This window comes from Typopeltis vanoorti, chromosome 9 (assembly GCF_054136105.1).
Source record: "Typopeltis vanoorti isolate ZY-2024b chromosome 9, IOZ_Tvanoo_1.0, whole genome shotgun sequence".
Lineage (NCBI taxonomy): Eukaryota > Metazoa > Arthropoda > Arachnida > Uropygi > Thelyphonidae > Typopeltis > Typopeltis vanoorti.
This window is the reverse complement of record NC_143557.1, coordinates 80584543-80606355: the sequence shown is the minus strand read 5'-3', so window position 1 is coordinate 80606355 and position 21813 is coordinate 80584543. Positions and strand designations below refer to the sequence as shown.

The window sequence follows — 21813 nt, the reverse complement described above, 5'->3', positions numbered from 1 at the left end:
TACTGACTGAACCTTCATTCTTTAAGTATAGATTTTAGCTTAGAGAATGAAAAGAAATCACAGGGAATCAAATCTGATGAATAGGGTGGGTGAGGCATAACCATGATGTTCTTCTGAGCTAGAAACTCATGGTCCTGAATGAGAAGTTGCAGCACAGCATAAACTTTACAGAAGTTTCATTTCCAAAGTTTCATCAGAGTTTCACCACTCACCTAGGGATCCAACTGAGTTTCGCAGGCTATCTGTCGAAAAGCAATTCGACAATTATTGATAACATTTTTGCAAGCACAAAGCCAGTAAATCATGGGTATGGAATGTCGATAACAATCCAGAGTAAGTGATTTTTTTTTTGCTAAGTTTTTGGAAAATATCAATGCACACATATTGTTCATTAATTTACCACATTGGGAGACTGAAAAGGGAAAAACTTATGTTTATGCATCAAAACACTGCAGGTGACTGAAGTGAAGTAACGACTTTGGACTTCTTTCATCATGTCACAACATGTCTATATACATATCTGCTTACAAAACAATATGCTTGCATGAACAGTTTCTTTATTATAATAACAACCAACCTGGAACTTTTTTTGAACAGACCTTGTAACTGTAAAATGCCTATAAAAAATCCATAAAAATTATGTGCAATTACCTCATGAACCACTTTTGTTGCTGTACTACAAAAAAGCACCTGTTTTACTAAAAGCAACAGCAACAAATTGATGCTAACCTTCAAAAATAATATTATCTTCTTATCCTCATCTGTCCAATACTGTATACAAACTTTCTTCAAAATCTTAACAACCACAGAAAGAATACAAACTGGTCTATAGTTTATTTCCATTTAACAATCACACTTATACAATAGCTCTGTTCTACCATCCCTTTGCTCCTTAGGGCCATTTCCAGTTGTAATAATTTCATTAAACAGCCAGGTCAATGATACTATCAGTTTCTTAACATATTCCTTAAAAGATGGCAACATCTCATGCACTTCTATACCTCCGACACTGCCCTTCCCCAGGAATAAGAATTTCCTTGCCAGAATTGTTACTCTCTTTTTTTTTTTTACTTTTTTTTTTTTGAACTTCTCTCTATCAGTGCATTCATTGTTGATCACAGCCAATAAAAAATAAATTTAAACATCACTCTTCTAATAAACAACAGTATAAGCCTTTTGTAAAGTTTTGATATGTGTGCGTGTGTATGCACGTGCGCTAAGAAATAGCTTCAGGCTTAAATCACTTTAGAAGCATCATAGTCATATTATTCATAATTGCATAAATTTGACTTTGAGTCTTACCTCAATTTTAGCTTTTTCTTGTTCAGTTGATTGAGTAAATATTTTATTCATCTCCTCCTAAACAACAGAGGATAAACATAATAATTTTTATGAGGTTTACATAATGGTTAGATATGAATATTGTAATAAAGGAACTGGGATAAGTTATTTCAAATGGTTTATTATAAGTTGTAGTCCATAAAAGGTTAAACTGTGAGCTATACATGAATATATTAAGCAAAATGCATATAACAAAAAAATCTACTATAAAAATGACAAAAACAGCAAAATATATATATATAAAAAAATCACAAAGGTATGCCAATCTTTATGGTGTGATACAAAGACAATTATTTATAGGAGCCAAGTCATGACTAAAGCTTAAGTGATGACATCATGTTGGCAGTTTAATGGAATATGTACAGCACAGGGAAAGGAGAACAAGCTAACATTCGTAACATACATACACACATGCAAATTGTAACTTGGGATATCTGAGGATTATTATTATTATAATCTCATGGAGTTAGAGACTCATTGTGGAAGGTACACACTATCACAGACAAAGCTTATCCAACTACCTTAAACTGCTTCTGTGTTGACATTCACAACAAACTCAGGCAATGCATTCCACTCACCAACCACTCTTTGTGCCAGAAACCTACTCCTCTGCTCACACCCTCCTTATACAGTTTCCAGGGATGGCTTCTTGTTCTACCCCCCCCCCCCCCATTCTATGAAAAATTTCTTCCATGTCAACCCTGACTAGCTATTACTTTATTTATTTATTCTTATGGCAAAAGGAATACAGAACAGCTACAGGTCAATGTCCAGTCTGGAAAGCCAATCCAAGGCCTCATCTGTCAACTCGTGGATGTCCTGTAGACCACCACTGTGAAATTGGTGCCTTGGGCAGTTGTTCACAATATGAGTAATTGTCTGAGCCACAGGAGAACAATCACAATAAGGGTGGTCTAACAGCCCCCATTTATGTAGTGGGTAGCCACATCTGCCCTGGTTAGCTCTGATCCTGTTGAATGATCACCAAATCTTCCTAGGAAGAGCAAAACCAGGCTGCAGGCCACAGGAATCTTCTACCAGGAAGCCATTTGTTGGGAGATTGTTGGACCAGTATCCTTTTTACATGTCAAGTGTTGATGGCAGAGAAGCTGAAGAGAGTTCATCCATGGACCAGAAAGGCTTTCTAGATTTTAGACGAAGACTAGGTGGATTTATAAGAGTCTGGTGCAGGGGCAGGAGTGGGTTGCTCATTGCTTTATTAAATTCTTTAATCGAGGCTTATCGTCTCTGTATGTTTGGTGGAGCAATGTTAGATAGGACAGGCAGCCAGGAGAGAGAGATGCTTCTCACTGTCCCACTAATTGTGTGCATGGTAGAGTTTAGCTGGGTGTTTATAATGTTAGTGTGTGCACTTCTTTCCCAGACAGGGGCACAATATTCTGCTGCAGAGAATGCAAGGACTAGTGCAGATGAGGACTTTTGCACCACAACCCCAGGTTGTTCGAGCAAGCCTTGAATTGATATTGTTTCTCATTTTAATTTTGTTGGACAGGTTGGTGATCTGCCTTTTATAGGTTAGGCTTCTGTCCAGGCTCGCTCCAAGGTATTTTGGGTGAGGCTCGTGTTCTACTAGCTATTACTACATTAATAGTATAGGAGCCGGTAGTTCAGCAGATGCTCATTATAACAAACCCATAGTAAATAATGAATCCATTCATTAAGAGTGCACAGAGAATCACCGCAGAGATTTAAAAAAACTTTGATGTGAATTTTGCCATTCTGATACCTTCAATTCACACTGACTGAAATTGCATAAGCCTTCTGCAGGTGTAAGAGAAAGAATTAATAGACAAAATAAAAAATTAGCAAGGTGGCAAAAAAATATGGAATTATTCAGATAAATTAATGCTAGAATTTGCATTCAATCCACACACACACACAACTCACTGAAATATCACTGAATTATCAACTATGGTGTGACTGTAGGACACCATACTATTGACAGACTGAAAAATCTAGCAAACAATGCATTGAGAAGCATGTTAGAGAATACCAGAAGTGAGTCCTGAGCTCTATCATCACATGTACCATCTTCAGCTGATCCACATAATGCCTTAACAGAAAGTTATCAAGCTTTGTTGAATGAATCTGAAATCTTACACTAGTGCTATGAATAAACAGAAAAGAAGAATCCAGAAATCATTGGAAATGTTATTAGATTAAATATATCTGAATGTAAATCCTAGCAGTAAATTACTGGAATACTTTCTTGCTATGGCTAGCCAAGAGCAAAGACAAGAATACACAGCAATAGATGCATTGCTGTGTATTATTTCCTTCTCTTACACATGTGGAAGATGAAAAAAATAAAGATGAATAAGAAAATCATAATTAAGATGAAACAGTAGTGTCTCTTAATAAACTACACATGTCAACTATTGAATTAGAAACCTTTATATAGATGTGCATAAACATCACTTACGCAGCATTAATGAAATTACCTGGTCAAATACATCGCCACGTGTTCTAGGCAATTATTTAAGAATGCTGCGGTCAGTAAGTCAGGGAAAAACAATGGATCTTTTGGAGTTTGATATAGGGATTATTGTGGGTCTGGATAGAGTCACAATTTTGAAAACAGCAGAGCTGACTGGTTTCTTAAAAGGTGAGATATCATTGGAGTTTAATAAGTGGAAAAATAATCCACATTGCTTGGCTAAGTGGCATAACTGTGGTTCTAAGATAGTCTGTCAGTAAAAAAATTGCTGTCATCTTAGAAGGCTTGTATGGACAAACTGAACTTCTTCAACCGATCAAAGCATTTAATGAAGGCTGTTCCCAACCCATATCTCAATGAACTATTATTATTATTTTGACACCTCCAGGGAGTACAAAGACTCATCGAGGGAGGGTGCAACTCTACTCTACAGCTCTGTCTCCACCACTCAATCCACCAACTGACCACAACTACACCAACGTCATCTAACGCCACTAGTATTTCCACAGATAATCACAAACATCCATGCCCACAGCGAGATTTGAACCTGCGGCCTTTTGGCTGGAGAGCGGATATGCTAACTAACTACATAAACCACTGGTTTCTGTGAAGTTTCTGATTCAGTGGCCGCTATGAATAGTTATTTCTGTGCTTCTACCCATTATTTATAAGCTGTTGTGTATGTATGAGTGTATGTATGTTACCGTCAACTTGATTAATTCAGGGGATTATGAATAATCATCTAACATAACAAATATGATTAATAAAAATGAATGAGCCTATTATTTATCAAAAATGTGCAGCAATTATGCATAATTTCCGATCATTACTGGTTAATATGATAAATATAATCCAGATATAGTGGATGTGCAGAATCAGGGAAACTAGAGTTATTAAGGGGGGGGGGAGTAGATATGCAGACTTTAGGGAGGCAGTTGAGTGTATGAATGTGTATAATATGCCCGAGCAAGTACGAAGGATAACAAATTAGAATGGGATAGTTAGTATAAGGCATCAAAATAGGGGTAGGACTAACGGGCTTCTGCATTTCATGTATACTAATGACAGGAGTATTAGAACAAGAAGGAAGAATTTTTGGCCTTGGTTGGCTCTTCCAGGCCACAGATTATTGGCATTAGTGAAACATGGCTGACAGAAGATGATATAGCTAGTGCGATTGAATGTGAGGGGTATATAGTGTGTTCAGGAGGGACAGGAAGAATAAATGGGGGGGGGAGTGTTATTGATGATAGCTGATGAACTGCAGCCAAGGAGAATAGAAGTTGAACTGCAGGATAGAGAAAAAGAGCACATTTGAGGCTGTTTGGTGTGAGATTGAGGCTAGCTGAACAAAATATACAACTGGGTGCTGCTATAGACCAGGTGATGGAATAGATGGTGGAGATAGTATGCATAAGCAAACAGAAGCAATGAGTGGAAGGAGGGTAATTATTATGGAGGATTTCAACTATGGTAACATTGATTGGAAGGAGAAGAGGACACATGGGAGGAAGGAATTGGATTTTATGCAGTTATTAAGGGATAACTATCTTCGACAGCATGTAATGGAAAATACCAAGGGGGTCAGAGAGTGCTTGACCTAGTAATTGATATAAATACATATGAGAATTTGGCTGTAATGAATATGACCATGTTGCCACCAAATGGTAAGAGTGATCATAGAGTCTTGACTTGGGAGGTGGCTAAATGTGTGGAATTTTCAAATAAAACAGGGTACATTTGGAATTACCAGGCTTGTAAGTATGACAAGCTTAGAAGTTTGCTTGGTTCAGTGCCATGGCATGTAAAACTGCAAGGGCTGGATGTTGATAGTGCATGGGAGGTGGTTAAGGAATGTTTGCAGGAGGCAATGGATGACTGTATACCTAGAGTCTGAATAGTAAATCAAGTAGGGGTTAAATAGATGAATAACATCATTAAGCTTGAGCTGCAAAAAAAGAAACAACTGTGGAGGGAATTTAAGGAGAAAGGTGACCTGCAGGCACATGAATGGCATAAAGCGCAGGCCAGAAGGGTAACAAGTGTGGTAAGAAAAGCAAAAGTGGATTATGAAAGAAAATTAATCATGCAGGCTAAAGAGAATCCCAAACAGTTTTTTCGATATGTTGCAAGTAAAAGAAAAAATGTATACGGCAGAATGACTTTAAAGAATACCGATGGTAGGGAGGTAACTGAATCAGTTGATATAGTGGAATTACTGAGCAAGCACTTTGCAAGCGTATATCATCCAGGTGGTGACATTGCAGGATTGAAGAAACCAACAGCTTATACTGGAATGGTGGTGAATGAAGTGGAAGTGAATAGTCTATTATAAAACCTCAACGTCAATACCAGCACGTATCGTAAGTGAAGCAGCTAAAGAATTGTCAGTGCCCTTGACCATTTTGTTTAATTTGAGTCTCGGGTCTGGGTTAGTCCCGAGGGAGTGGAAAGAGGTAGAAAAAATAGTTCCACTGCATAAAGGAGGTTCCACGACTGCTGTTGTAAATTACCGACCGATCAGGAATCATTGTTAAGGTCTTGGAGAAAATAGTCAAGAGGAGAATACAGGAATGGATAGATGAAAATGGAATACTGTATAGGGGACAGCATGGTTTTGTGAAGGGTAGATCATGCCTCGGTAACTTGCTCACGTTTTATAACACAGTGACGGCTGAACTGGATAAGGGTAATGGGTTTACAGTGGCCTTTGACAGGATACCACATGGAATTCTAATCAGTAAACTGCAGCATGTGGAGATGGATATAATGTTGGTGAGATGGATAGGAGGATGGTTCAGGAGTGGAGTCCAAAAGACGGCCTGTGACTAGTGGTGTGCCGCAGGGTTCTGTTCTTGGACCACCACTGTTTAATTTGTTCATTAACGATATAGGAAAGGATCTGAGAGGAACTGTTCATTTGTTTGCTGATGATGCAAAGTTGGGTAGAGCAATAGTGAATGCACAGGATGTCAAAATTTTGCAGGATGATTTGGATAGTTTGGAGGGCTGGGCTAAGGAGAATGGATGTCAATTTAATGTGACAAAATGTAAGGTTATGCATTTTGGGGTGAAAAGATTAGCAGCAGTATACCATGTTGGTGGAACTCTACTCCAGGAGATTGACGAGGCCAGGGATTTGGGAGTGTTGGTGGATAGGGAGTTGAAGTTTAGGGAGCACATCGCAAAAGTGGCTAAATCAGCTCATCAAATCACTTGGCTGCTGAAAAATACTTTGACGAGCAGAGACAAACAAGTTATTGTTCCTCTGTAACAAGTTATTGTTACAGAGTTAACCTTATGAGAATAGGTTGAAGATTTGTGGGTTGCAGAAATTGTTTAATAGGAAGAAAAGGGGTGATCTGATTGAGACATTCAAATTACTGAAGAGTTTCTTTCTATAAGATTAATTCAGAGGATATTTTTGAGAATAGGACTGGTAGTGGGAGGACTAGGGGCCATCTATGGAAACTGGGCAAGCGTGTAGTTAGCAAGGGTGTTAGAGCTAGGTTTTTTTTACTTGGAGAGTGGTGAATGAGTGGAATAAGCTGCCAGAGTCTGTTGTGGGTGCCATGACTGTAAATGAGTTCAAGGCAAAGTATGATAGATACTGTGTGAATGTTGAATAGTTGTTCTTGACATGATGTTAGGGCCTCCCTTGATGAGTCTAAGGACTTCTTGGAGTTGCCCGTACTACTACTAATAATAATAATATGATAAATATAAAAAAATAAATAATCATAAAAAAAGCATGAAATTCAAGACTAACTAATTTGATTGTGTCCAAATAAGGCAAAATGATAGAGAAAAAAATTTAATAAGTAATCATTAATTAAATTTTTAATTTATTAATAAAATGTCAAATAATCAAGCCAAATTTATTAAATTGATTGTATCCAAAAATGAAGAAACAATTTACAAAATTAATACAATACTTTAAACACTGCAAAAGTAGATACATACCACAGTCAAATTAAAAAAAAAAAAAAAAAAAAAACATTCCCATGTTGAAGTGACAATAAAAAAACAACTATATACCCAAAATTATATTGCATAAAAGTTTATAAAAATAAAAAATAGGTAGCAAACAAGGAATTCTAAAGAATTCCTCAATGCTGATTGAGTTGACTTGGCATCAATTATACATTTCATTAAAAATCATTGGTCTACCTACCAATCCTTTTTAAGGAACATTTAATTTTTTTAGCAAGCTTCATATAAATTCAAATAAAGCATAATGGTTTCTTCAATCATGTTTTTACGTTTCTTATAATATTTTATATTTCTTTAGTCATTCCATTTCTTCCTCCATGTCCAAGTGAGAGATGCGTTTCATGTATGATAAGGAAAAGTTTATTTGGGGTGATGGTATTTTATAGTTGAATTATCCAAAACTGGATAAATGAGTTTGTTATTATCTTCAACTTTGATTACATCAAACTGTTTTAATTTTTAATAACTGACTAGCATTTTCCCTGTTTTTTTTTTTTTGGTTAAGTTGCATTATTTTAATTCTAAATATCTTTCTCTTCATAAAAAAAGCTGCTGTTTGAAGCCTTTTCTGAGATCAGTGTGGCTAGCTTTGCATTAAATTGCTGTTTCATTTGTTCTACTTTAGTTACATCCATTTTAAAAGGGACAGTAAAAATTATAATCCTCAATACAAAACTTTCAGTAACTTCATTCACTAAATTACACTCTGTTCACAGTTCTGTTGCTAATGTGATAACAAGGTTATGTTACATATGCATGATGTGATGTCATGTGACCAACCTCTATCTACTAGTAAATGCTTGATGTGGCATAATCAGGACATTGCATGACTAATCTCTGCTTACCAGTCAAAACATATTCATTAATCCAAGTAACCATCTAATATTGAAGAAATATAAATAATGACCAGTGATTTTGATAAATTCAAAAATATTAACCATATTCTCCAATATATTTAGAAAATTATTCACAATTCCCAGTGATTATGCATAATTTCCTATTCATCAAATTCTCTGTAACATACATACATGTATATATTTCACTGCCATTGTGCAGGCTATATCTGCAGAATAATGGATAATAATAAGTAGAAATATTCATATGGCATGAATTTGATCAAATGAAATTCTTGGAAGCAAATATATACATATGATCCATTTTCATGCAGCAAACAATAGTTTATGAAGTAATTTCATGACTATGTTTTTCATATATTGAGAATAGTTGTTCATTTCACTACCAGCTGTCCAATACATTCATTATAGAAGAAATGCACGTCTTTCTCAATAAATGTATAATAACCTTTTGTTATGGCATATTTAAGGTGTTTTTGACTTTTATTAAGAAGACTGGACGTATGTTATTTCATGTTATGTGTATATTCTCCAAAATATTATTCCACATCCAGAAGCTTGTAAAGTGGCAGTAAAATATAAAGGATCCATTGCTACAGTTATATTTCTCCTACCTGTACAAAAGAGTATATAACTGGATTAATTTGATATCCCTCCCCCCAAGCCTTCAGTTTAATCCCGACTCTGAAGATGCTGTGAGAATTTTTGCCTCTGATTTCTGTTTACATTAAGCAGTTTATAAAGAGGAGAGTAATTATTAAATCAAATTTTATGTTTCTACAAATGGTTCAAGTCAAGGTGGACTGAAGGCATCACAGTTGAGTGGTAGTAGAATGGCAATTCTAATACTATTCAGCTCTTTAAAACTTGAGTCATTTTCTCTGTACTATAATAAACATTTTTTTTTAGCTCCTATGAGTCATAATAGTGAGTCTATACTATATTTCATGAACATGTCTCCTATAAATAATGCTTCTGTGATTCACTATGAAGACTGGCCTACCTTCAAACACTATTCTTCACAGGATATCATGTAATTAAATAGGGCAACTACTCCACATGACTGATTTGGGTACATAGTCTTAACATTACTGGTCACTTAAATGGGAGAGGAAAGATTAGCAAAACAAGTGTTCTCTGCCAAGTTGGCAGGAAAAAGACCCAGAAGAAGACCAAGATATAGGTGGAATGATATGGAAAAAAGTGCCTTAGAAGATAGAAATATAAGATCTGATAATACTGGAGTCTACAGGTAACAGACTGATTTGGAGGAAAATTGTACATAGGAAGTTAGTAATGATGTAAATTTTTCAGGTAGTACTATCATATTCTGTACACCCCCTTGAGGGTACATGGCAGGAATTTGATGATGATGATGTCTTAACATTACTGCCAGTGTAAATCAAATTAATTTACTAGGTTTAATCATATAAATTCTTCATCTCAAAAAATCAGTACTACTTCTGAGTATGTCTTAGTGCAAATATTTCATTATTTGAAACATTTGCACTATTTTTTGCGCTAGTATATTCTTGTTTTCATCCTTTATCCAAGCATAATGGAGAACCAAGGATGGAGAGATGACAGGTAAGTGAGGGGGGAAACAAAGAAAGAAAGTGTCAGAGGAGAGAGAGTGAGGAATGCAGGTGAGTAAGGAAGAAATAGAGTGGTAAGATGTGATGTATGGAGACTTGATGATCCGTGATGTACAAGATAGAATGCCAGAGGACTGTTTGCCTGCAGGAATAATAGATAGTGTGACTATGGCAATTAAGCAAGTGAAAAGGTGGATGAGATGATTGTGATGATGGGTATGAATGACTTGAGAGGCAATGTGAATAAAGTGGCAAGAGATCTGAGTTCATGCTTGAGGATGTATGGAAGAAGATTGAGGGAAGGAAGATGGCGAGTGTTTTGCCTAAGTATGATAATGCAGAGCTACAGAGAAGAGCATCAATAATGAATCGTACAATAGTCAGAACATGTTGAAAGAGAGACTTAGATTACATGGATGCTTGGAGGGCATTTGAAGACAGAAAGAAACTATGCAAGAGATGGCTTGCATTTGAATGAGGAAGGAACATATAATAGAAGGAACGTGAGGTTCAAGAGTTTTGGATTCGGTCAGAGCGTCTGGAGAGAATGTTGTTCTGAACAAGTCAGTGTGTCAATGTAGGGAAACAAAAATAATCAGGGTGGATGGCAGCAGGAGTGGCCTTTTGTGGGAGTAGGCACTTGGGAGAAGGGGGAATACATTGGGTAACGCTGAATCCATTGGGGTATGCAGGAGATAATGATAGGTATAGAAACAATTATAATGTCTTGATTCTTTATACTAATGCTAGATGTATCCAGAATAAAGAGGAAAAATTGGTGGTGCTGATAGTATCCGCCTGTCCAAAGATTATTGGGATCTCTGAGACGTCGTTGACGGAAGATATACTAACAGGAATATAAGTAGAAGGGTATAACATTTTTCAATGGGATAGGAAGGGCAAATGCAGTAGTGGGGTACTGCTTATGATAAGTGATGACTTATGTCCTCTCAGAGTGGAGGATTTGGAGGGCAACGGCACTAATGATTTTGGAAGCATATGGTGTGAGGTACAGGTGAGGAGAACAGGATATTTAGTGGAGTGTTGCTATAAGCCTGGGAGCATAGAGGGTGAAGAGCAAGAGATGTTTAGGCAGTTGAGCTTGGCAAGTGCAAAAAGAATGATTGTTATGGGAGATTTTAACTAAAGCAGTATAAATTAGGAAGAGAATGCATATAATAGTAAGGGAATAGAATTTTTGGAATTCTCAAGGGACATGCCTTAGATAACATGTAGTAGAAGGAACACGAGATTCAAGAGTTCTGAATTTGGTATTCTTCAGAAGAGCTGATTATAACTGAGCTGCATCTCTGCCCCCCAGTTGGAGAGAGAGAGAGAGAGAGATCATGTGGTTTTTGACTTGTAAGATGAATAAACATGTAGGAGTATCAAAGAGAAAGGAATGTATGTGGAATTATAAGGCAGGTGAATATAACAGTCTTCGATATCAGCTTGGGGAGAGTTCCATGGATGAAGGAATTGGAAGGGTGAGATATCATCAATATTTGGGAACTTGTGAAGGAATATTTATTAGCAGCAATAGCAAGTTGTATACTACAAGTGAAGAAGAGAACACAATTTGATGTAAAGTGGATGACAAACAATATCAAATGGGATCTGCAGGATAAAAAAGAGGTTATGGAAGAGATATAAGGAGAGGGGTGGAGAGCAGATGAATGAAAATATAAGACTCAAGCCAGGAGAGTGACTAGTATGGTAAGGAAGAAAAACTGGAATATGAGAAAGATTGGCCCTGAGATCCAAAGAAAATCCTAAGAACATTTTAGCTATATGGCAAGGGAGGAGAAATGATTGTGGAAGAATGACATTCTTGGATAAAAATGGGAACAGAGTGACTAAATGCAAAGGACATAGTGGAGTTGTTCAATGAACACTTTATTAGGGTTTTAACACAAGAGGAAGAGTACAAGTTTGGGATTAAGCAGTGCAAGAAGAGAGCGTTTCAAATACTGAGCACTCTGGATGTCAGTAAAGCAATGGGACTAGATGGGATTTCACCATGGATATTGAGAGAATGTGCTAAGGAACCGACAACTCCATTGACCTGGCTTTTCAGTGAAAGTCTGCCCATGGGAAAGGTGCCCAAGGAGCGGAAGGAAGGTAAGTTAGTGCCATGGCATAAGGGTGGTAGCAGACTGGAGGTATCAAACTATGGACCAGGTTGCATTTCATCAGTAGTTGTTAAGATTTTGGAGAGATTAGTGAGGGATCTACAGCATTGGGAAGATGAGGGTAATGTTATCTGTGAGAGTCAGCATGGATTTGTTATGGGTCATTCGTTTTAAAATATGACTGCCTCTTATAATGAAGTGACAAGAGTAGCTGATGAGGGAAAAGCATATTCTGCTATTTTTTTTTTTGGATTTTACAAAGACATTTGACAGGGTACCACATGATAAGCTGGTATTTAAGTTGCAGCACATGGGTTTAGATGTCAGATTACTGAACTGGATTCAAGATTGGCTATCCGATAGGTGTCAGAGAGTTGTGTATGAGGAAGTGTTGTGTATCAAGGAAGCAGTAGGTTACAAGTAGGGTCCCACAGAAATCAGTACTAGGACCTGTATTGTTTAACCTTTATATCAATGACATTGTCAATAGATTGCAAGAGGGAATATTCAGTTGTTTGCAGAAGATGTGAAGCTGGGATAGTAGTTATGTGATAGCCTGTCAAGAGGATCTGAATAAATGATAGATGGGCAAATGAATAGGAATAAGTTTAATGCAGCTAAATGTCAAGTCTTGAATTTTGGAATACATCGATTTGAGGCTGCATGATCTGTTGGAGGGGCTGTACTGGAGGAAGTGGGGATGGCAAGGGATCCAGGGATGATGATGATTAACAGAAATCTGAAATTCAGGGAACATATTGCAAAGGTGGTGAAGGTAACCCCAAAGAATTGCTATAATATTGAGAAGGATGCTGACCTATAGAGATAAAGGCGTTATCATTCCATTGTATAACGCCCTGATCAAACCACACCTGGACTATTGTGCCCAAATTTGGTCCCCAGGATTTGAAGGGGAAAAATTTACTGTGGAAAAAGTGCAAAGGCAGATAACAAAGATGATATCAGGACTGTGCAATGTTAGTTATGAAGACAGAAGCTGAGGGAATGTGGACTGTACAGTTTGGTTGATAGAAGGAGAAGAGGTGATATGATTGAGACTTTTAAACTATTGAGCAGTAGTTACAGGGTTGACACTGAGGAGTTCTTTTGCTTAGTGGAACAGGGGAAAGGAGTGAGGACAAGAGGCCATCCCTGGAAGTTGCAAAAGGAAGTCATGAGCAAGAAGGTAAGGAGTAGTTTTTTTGCATGGAGGATGGTTGAACCGTGGAATGTATTGCCTGATAGAGTGGTGCAGAATGGTCAATGAGTTCAAGAAGTAATGTAATAGACTTGGTGTTTTCTAGGATGGGCCTCCCATGGAGTAAGAATAATAATAATTATAATAATAATAATAATAATTTGTGCATAAAGTACCTTTATGACCGGTCTACTTGTATATAGAAGCTGTCTGACTTCAAATCAGCTGTCTTATTATCATCCTTTAATGCAAATTACACTATCTTTTGGATGTGAGACAACTGATGTCAAGTTAACAGTCTCTTATATACAAGTAGACCAATTGTGAAGATACCTCACTTATTCCTGGATAAAGGATTAAACAAGAATATAATTTCTTTTTTTATCATAATTTATTTGTAACCAAGTGCAAACATTTTCTATAACTATTTCTGATCCAATGCGGTTTAATGATATGCTACTTGTACATGGAAAATATATGATTTAATCCCAGTTTCTTCTTGGATCTAGCTTCCATTGATGAGACTTCAGTAAAAGTCAGAACTGGTCTGCATAGCAATATAAACATTCAAAACGAATGTCATAAAGATACTTAATGCTCAAACTTTGCTTGCTTATGTTTGGGTTAAGGATTACAACAACAATTATAATTTCTTGTCTATTATAATTTATTTTATAATCGAGTAGCAAAACTTTCTATACTACTAATAGCAGAAAGTTAACACACAATTAATCCACCAATGTCCACACACTGTGACCAAATTACTTCTGTTATATGTTATGGTTGACAAAAAACATAGGATGACAAATGTAGCAGCATCTGACCTAACAGTATTCAGGTGGAAAAAAGCTCTTATACTGCATATGCCTGATAAGGATGGCTGTTTTTTTTTTTTTTTTCCCCACCCACAAAAGGTTGTAAACTATAGTACACATACTGGCCACTGCATTAGAAACTTCACAGAAATCAGTGGTTTCTGTATAGGTATGTGACTACCAATACTGATTTCTTCAATTTCCTGCCCATAGTTCAGTGAGATATAGGTTGAGAAACAGCTTTCATTAAATGCTTCAGTCAAGTGAATGCGCACAGGAAGTTCTGTTTGTCAGTACAAGTCTTCTCAGATGTTCCTGACAGACTGTCTTAGGACCACAGTTATGCCTCTTAGACAATCAATGTAGGTTATTTTTCCATTGATTAAACACCTGGAATGTCTCACCTTTTGAGAATCCAATCAGCTCTATTTCAAAATCATTGCTCCAGCCAGACAGGCACCAACAAAAAGCCCTTTATCAAACTCCAAAAGATCTTTGTTTTTATCCATTGTGATCAACACTAATGATAATTACTGACCAGCAGCATTCTTAAATAGTTGCCTAGAACAGTGCTTCCCAAACTTATGGATGTAAAGGCCCCCTTTGGAAAAATTAAAATATTTCACGGCCCCCATCGAAAAAAAATTCATAATACAGACATATATTATTATAATATTTATTGTATTTTTATTCAATACAATTTATATTCGAGATTTTGCATTTGTAAGCTTTTTTTTGTGCCTTTTTATGAATACCTTTGAAATGAAACTTATATGAATAAGCATATATTTACTAATATTCATTAAGCGTCAAAATGCAGGAAGCAAAATTTCTGAACCAACACCAATGTGTGATTTTTTCCATTAAAATATAAAAAATAACAAAAAAGAAATAATGATAATAAAATTAAATATGCTTCTTTTAAGATAAAAAAAATCTACTTAGTCTTAAAACATTTTAAATTTGTTTTCATTATTACATGCCCCCCCCCCCCCCTCAACAAAACTTACAGTCCCCAAAGAGGCCACGGCCCACAGTTTGGGAAGCGCTTGCCTAGAACACATGGTGATGTATGTGACCAAGTATTTTGCATATACACTGAATAAGTGATGTTTACGTACATCTACATAGTACTGATGTACACACACACACATTGGTCATTGAATTAGAAACCGATATGTATACATCAATACTATGTTTCGGTTAAGTAATTTTTTTATTAGTTTACTTTTTTTTTACGTAGTCCAGATATCCTGCTCTAGAGACCAAGCACTGAACTTTTTCAAGCCAATTCAGGCCTCCAATAAGTGGAGTGGTGATCTTACATTGAGCAATGAAATTCATATTCCAGCTAAAGACAATCAAACATCCATGCTTACAGCAGGATCTGAACTACTATTTTTTTTTTTTTTTACATAGTCCAGAAACCCTGGTCCAGAGACTAAACATGTAACTTTTTCAAGTCATTTGGGCCTCCAATACAAAAGAAACAATGTTTGATTAAATAATTATGTAAAAATAATTATTTACATTAAGAAAATTGCAAGACAATACACTTTCTCTCACCCACTTGAATTTAAATTCCAGAATTAAAAATTCCAATAACAATATACAAAACAATGGAAACAAATTCCTTTACTAATCCTCTCTAGGATTAAACAATTTTTCATTACTTGCAGCTATTGCATTTTAATACAATCAGTTCCAATAAAGGAATCCTCTCACTCTAGTTCAAAGTTGTCACTCTTAACAAAAATATGCACAATCCTACCTCTGTATAGCTTGAGTACAAATTATCTCAGGAATATTTACCTCCCTCCAAAAAGTTAAACATGAAGAGCAAATACTTAGAGTAAACTGTTTATCTTATTCTCTAAACATAAACTTCATTACATAAATTTGGTTCCTATCTTTAATTGAATAATCGTTTTCTTCATGTCTTCAGTGATCTGTAATACACATACATTATCATAAAAACAATGCTTAGAACGAACACAAACTTTCTGCTTGAGATAAAATATTCGTCTTCATTTCATTCATTGAGAGGAAAAAATGTATGGTTATATAAATAATAGAGCTAGTAGTGGAACTTGCTTTCTCCAAACTTGAGTTCTGTTTTTCCTTACGACAGAAACTATATTCGAAGCCTTCTAGATTATCCTTTGGTGGTCACACACCAATAAAAAGAAATAACAACTTTCAGATAAATCCATAGGTCTCCAAATATATTTCTATAATCCTTTTCTTCTATCAAAATGGCTACCTATAACCACACATTAAGCCATAACAAAAACAATATTTAAGGCCTTCTTTGAGATTATCTTCTGGTGGTCACACACCAACTGAAGAAATAACTACTTTCAGATAAATTTATAAGTCTCTGAATACATTCCTATAACTATTTCTCCCTTCAACTATGGCTCTCCATTACATCATGTTATGCAGCCATGTTTTTTTTTTCTCCACTCCACTTCTCTCCATTCCTTCAATCTTGATGAAGGAATGGAGAGAAGTGGAGAAGTTAATGTTGCTTTTAGAAGGGCGATATGTAGAGAGAGAGAGAGAGAGACGAAGCAGTCTCCAGTCTGATGCCATTTGCAACAATTTATGGGATAAAATAAAGGGCCTTTACTATGTTGCGAATAAAATCTATTTTAGGAATGTGTTCTGGTGTGATGATAGCAAAATTGAAACTTTTCTTTAAAATGCTAGCTTCCACTTTTGTCAAATTATGATTTGAGATGTTTGCTAACACTTTTTCATCAGGTAGGGTGACTTTCAAAATTAATCTTTTGTCATAAACTATTGAACCAGCTCACATTTCTAAAGAGATGTAAGAACAATAACATAATCCCCAAGTTTTTATATTTCAAAGAATGTTTCCATTTTATAAACGGACCATCAAAAAAGTTGTTTGCCCTATTACACGATAGGTGTAATCCACAAGGTATACTCTTGGCTAAATCAATTCTTTATTTTTCAGTTGCACTCTTTTTTAGCAAACTACATATATGCCGACATATGGTGTTTTTTAGCCAGCATGATCAGCTCTTCTTATAACAACAGCAATTTCTTTTATCCATTGAAAACAGGCAAATCAAAAAATTTAATGCTTTTTACAACAAAAAGTTCATTTCAAAAGTCACCCTACCCAATGAAAAAGCATTAGTAAACATATCAAATCATAATTTGACAAAAGCAAAAGCTAGTATTTTAAAGAAAGGTTTCAATTTGCTCTCATGCCAGACCACATTCCTAAAGTAGACTTTATTTGCAATGTAGAAAAGGCTCTTTATTTAATTCCACAAGTTGTTGTAAATGACATCAGACTGAAGACTGCAATTCTTTTCTTTACATCTCGCTCTTCTAAAAGCAACATCAACTCCTCAGAAAAAAAAATAGCTCCTTCTATTTGAAAAGAACAATGATATTTTAATACTACACAGTGACAAAGGCAACTCAACTGTCATCATGAATGCTGATTACATGTCTAAGATTTCACTCTTACTCTCCGATTCCTCCACTTATGATCCATACGATTAGGATCTTACTTGGACAAATCATGATGGGACCAATCTTTTACACAATATGCTTACCTGGCCTACAGATTTAAAGAGTACCAATTTCAACTTTTTCTTTAAAAGTTGAAATTAATGCACCCTTTAAGTTCATGACTATATAGAGCACCCAAAGTGAAAAGACTCATCCAGTGTATCCTGTATTACTCTAGGACTTTGCAATTTCCAGAAGTCCTAGAGGATAACCAAAAAATGTGGAATAAAGCAGTTAAGAGTGTATACAAAGTGCAAAATATAACAGCTGATCAATCAAACACATCTCACAAATTTCAGGCCAAATTGGTAAGAATAAAGTTGTTCGGAGGAAACTAGTAATGAAATATTAATTGTTTTGGACTATTATAATATCTGATATATTCCCTGATATATGTGTTCTTTGGTGGGTAAATCACAATCAAGATAAGAGGTGATGCAAATTACAGTAACTTCTTATTTGATTTGAGCATTAATAGCACTTTTTTTTGCACAAAACACTACTTCACACCTTCACAGCTGCTAACTCTATACAAATTCCAAATCTGCCCAACCTTGAAATGCTGCTCTCATATTTGAGGTGGTGCACCAAAATACTTTCTAAGATTGCTCAATTTTATCCATAAGAAGGCAATCCAGTTAATGATCCCTCCTCTGACATCCACTTCACGTCTCTCTCTCACAGATGTTTAGTTTCTGCTTTGTGCCTCTTATACAGACACTTTTATGGACCTCTGGTGAACTGCCACTATTATTCCTCCCCTTGCCTTCAAAATCATTAAAACAAAATCTGCTGCTAACCAGCACCATTTTACAGTCCATCTTGAAACTCACCAAACCAATTTCACTGCCTCCTCTTTCACATTCCATCTACTTCTGTTCTTCGGAACCAACTCTGCCTTCCCCAAAGAATACAACCTTTTCAAGAGAATACAAAGAATACAACCTTTTGTTCACAAAAAATGTGAACAGATTTCTCCTTTCTTCTTATCCTCTTGCCCACACAACATAGCACTGATCTACTATAGGTCTTGTTACCTTTTGTGTATGGGTCAGATATACAAAAAAAATATACAATGAGAAATTAAATATTTTGTGGCTACTGTAATTGATCAGATTATGTAAATCCATAATCTGATGAATTTTTTTATCTGAATCTTATTCTTGAGAAGCTATAAAACTGTAGTACATTTTGTCTGTATTACAAAATAAGGATGGTCCTTTTTTTTTTTTAAGAAGTAAAAAAAAAAAAGCTTCATATTAGTCAAAAAACTATGCTTCAAATTTAAAATTTCACATTAATCACAAACTATTAGTGATAAAAAAACTTCAAGTCATTTCCGAATTCAGCATCAAAAAATACATTTTTAGTATATGCATCCTATTTTATTCAGGTAAGAAATTCACCATTTTTAGTATAAATGGATAAATAATTACTAATTACTGATGACAAATCCTAAACTCACTTCAAGGCTCTTCTGTAAACTCTTTATATATTCACGTGCAACATCTGAATTATTCAAGGTAATCTGTAATATATAAAAGTAACATGTTAATAAAATCATTAAAGGATTCTTGTTTACAATATTCCAAAACATTATCATTATTATTATTACAATGAGTGTCCATGGAGTCAGAAGACTCATTGTGAGAGAATCAAGAAATAAACCTGGATTCTGCTCACATCAATAGCAACCTCAGTTATAGTCTACCTGACTCACATAGTTCTGCCATTAGATACTGGCATGAACTCATACGCTAGTATTTGCACAATATTTAAACTACAGAACAGACTATAACAAGAATTCAAAAGCAAAAAATTTCATCCTAACATCAATGTTAACCACACTCTTACATAATTTCTAGGAGAGACCCCTCAATTCTCTCCCCTCGTGCACTGTACTGAAAAAAAGTCATCAGTGTCAATCATATAAAACCCCTTTAATAACTTACATGCTTCTATAATATCTCCTCTCTTAAGCCTATCAGCTAGTTTTTGGAGCAGACCTTCAATCTATTCTCATAGGAAGCATTTCACAGACCTGCCACAATCTTTGTCACTTGTCTCTGGATCTTCTCTACTGCTTCTTCATCACCAAGAAATCCAGGCTATCAGATCTGTGTGCAGTACTTCAGGTGTGGCCTTATTATTGCCTTATAAAATGGAACAATAATAATTTTCTCTGTATAATTTTCAGTTCAAAGTTGGAAAGACTAAAAATTTTGCTATGAAAGTTTTAAAAGTAATGTTAGTGGCTGACTGACTGGGAGCCCTTTGTATATGTAATTGCTTGAAATATATCATTAAAGACATTTCTATATGTAATGGCATGTTGCATTTATCAAGCCCATACAACTTCACCATACAAATTCACACCAGCCAAATCAAAAATAAAGCTGCAAAAGAATAACAATTTCTGCTATTATATAAACATATCATTCCAGAAATTGGAATTATTCTGCCTTTCTCTCTAATGTGCAGGAAAAAAAATCTTTTTTTTTTTTTTTTTCAAGTGCAGGAAATGCATGCAAATTTATTTCCTGAAAATCCTTCAAAATAAAAATTTCATTTAAACAAATTTTATGTTTGAAATTCTTGTGAAGTGAAATTTTCATTTTAAGGTAAGTTTTCTTACCTTAAATATATTTTTTTAATATTTGGCAGCTGTATGTTTATGATTATTAATAGTCATAAGCAGTTTTTTTTGTAAAAAAAACAGGTGCCAGTACTCATTCTTTGTTAACAGGAAAAAATTGAAGATTTAAAGGATATGAAAGAAACTAAAAAAGTATTTACCTATATTGTTACTTCACAGTGTGATAACATTTTTTTTCTTCCAGATAGTAGCTGCTGCTGTTTATTTTTGTCAAAATAAGCAACTAACCAGTTCTTTCCATTTCTTTATACAATGCACATCTAAGCAGAGTTGTAGCTTGCTAAGCAACGAAGACTGCCTAGAAGCAAGCTTACAGAGCTGTAAAATACAGCAAAATTGTACCTCAGTCAGTAAAAAAAAAAAAAATTATTAAAAAAATCTACATATTTTCTTGAATGTAGAGGTAGCATATACCTTAACAATGGTCCTGCATCCAAGTCTCTTATTTTGATAATTTAGCCAGTTATACTTCACACAGAAGTTACACTTTTATTAACAGCAATCCAGAAACTTATCCAGTCATTTACAGCTATTTCTTCCTGTTAGATGCTGATATCATCATGAGGATGAAAAAAAAAAAAAAAAGTCTTTGACATACAGCCTCTGCAGTTAACTCTGTACTCATTTTCTCACTTGTTTTTAATATTTCCTAAAAGTTGGATATAACCTAGTAAAATGATTTACATGTTTGCAAGGATAAGAGACAAATTAACTCATGTTGTACTTGATCTTCAGGCAAGACAGGAGAATTGGTTCTGTGCTTTCTGTTAAAATAATCTGGAATATATTATTATTATTATACCCTCCATGAAGTCAGCAGATTCATCATGGGAGCTTCATTCAACTGACAACAAATTTTATCACACTAAATCTTAAAATCCTTAACAGTCCCTGAATTAACAACATATTCCAGTAATGCATTCCATTCACTGACAATTCTCCATATAAAAAATCTACTCCTCAAACCCCTCTTCACCACACTCTTACACAACTTCCAGGGATGGTTTCTGGTTCTTCCCCTTTCGCTTTCTACTATTTTTACAATCCCCTCTGGAATAATCCGATAAAATCTCTTCACCACTTAAATGTCTCTTTTCCTCCTATCTGCCAAACTCTACAATCCACATTCCTTCAACCTCTCTCTCTCTCTCTCTCTCTCTCTTCATAGCTAACATTCCATAGTCCTGATATTGTCTTAGTCACTCTTCTCTGGACCCTC

General features: G+C 35.4%; 1 protein-coding gene across 4 annotated transcripts in view; it reads right to left on the bottom strand.

Annotated features, from left to right (window-relative positions):
* The window catches only part of Cog4 (conserved oligomeric Golgi complex subunit 4), a 321056-nt gene that overhangs the window by 131555 nt on the left and 167688 nt on the right, over window positions 1-21813 (bottom strand). For all 4 annotated transcript variants that reach the window (XM_090397413.1, XM_090397410.1, XM_090397412.1 and 1 more), the window contains 2 exons: window positions 19404-19466; window positions 1303-1359 (listed from right to left, as the gene is read on the bottom strand). In XM_090397413.1, the coding sequence (XP_090253539.1) occupies window positions 1303-1359; window positions 19404-19466 (120 nt within the window). The remainder of the gene's footprint in view (window positions 1-1302; window positions 1360-19403; window positions 19467-21813) is intronic.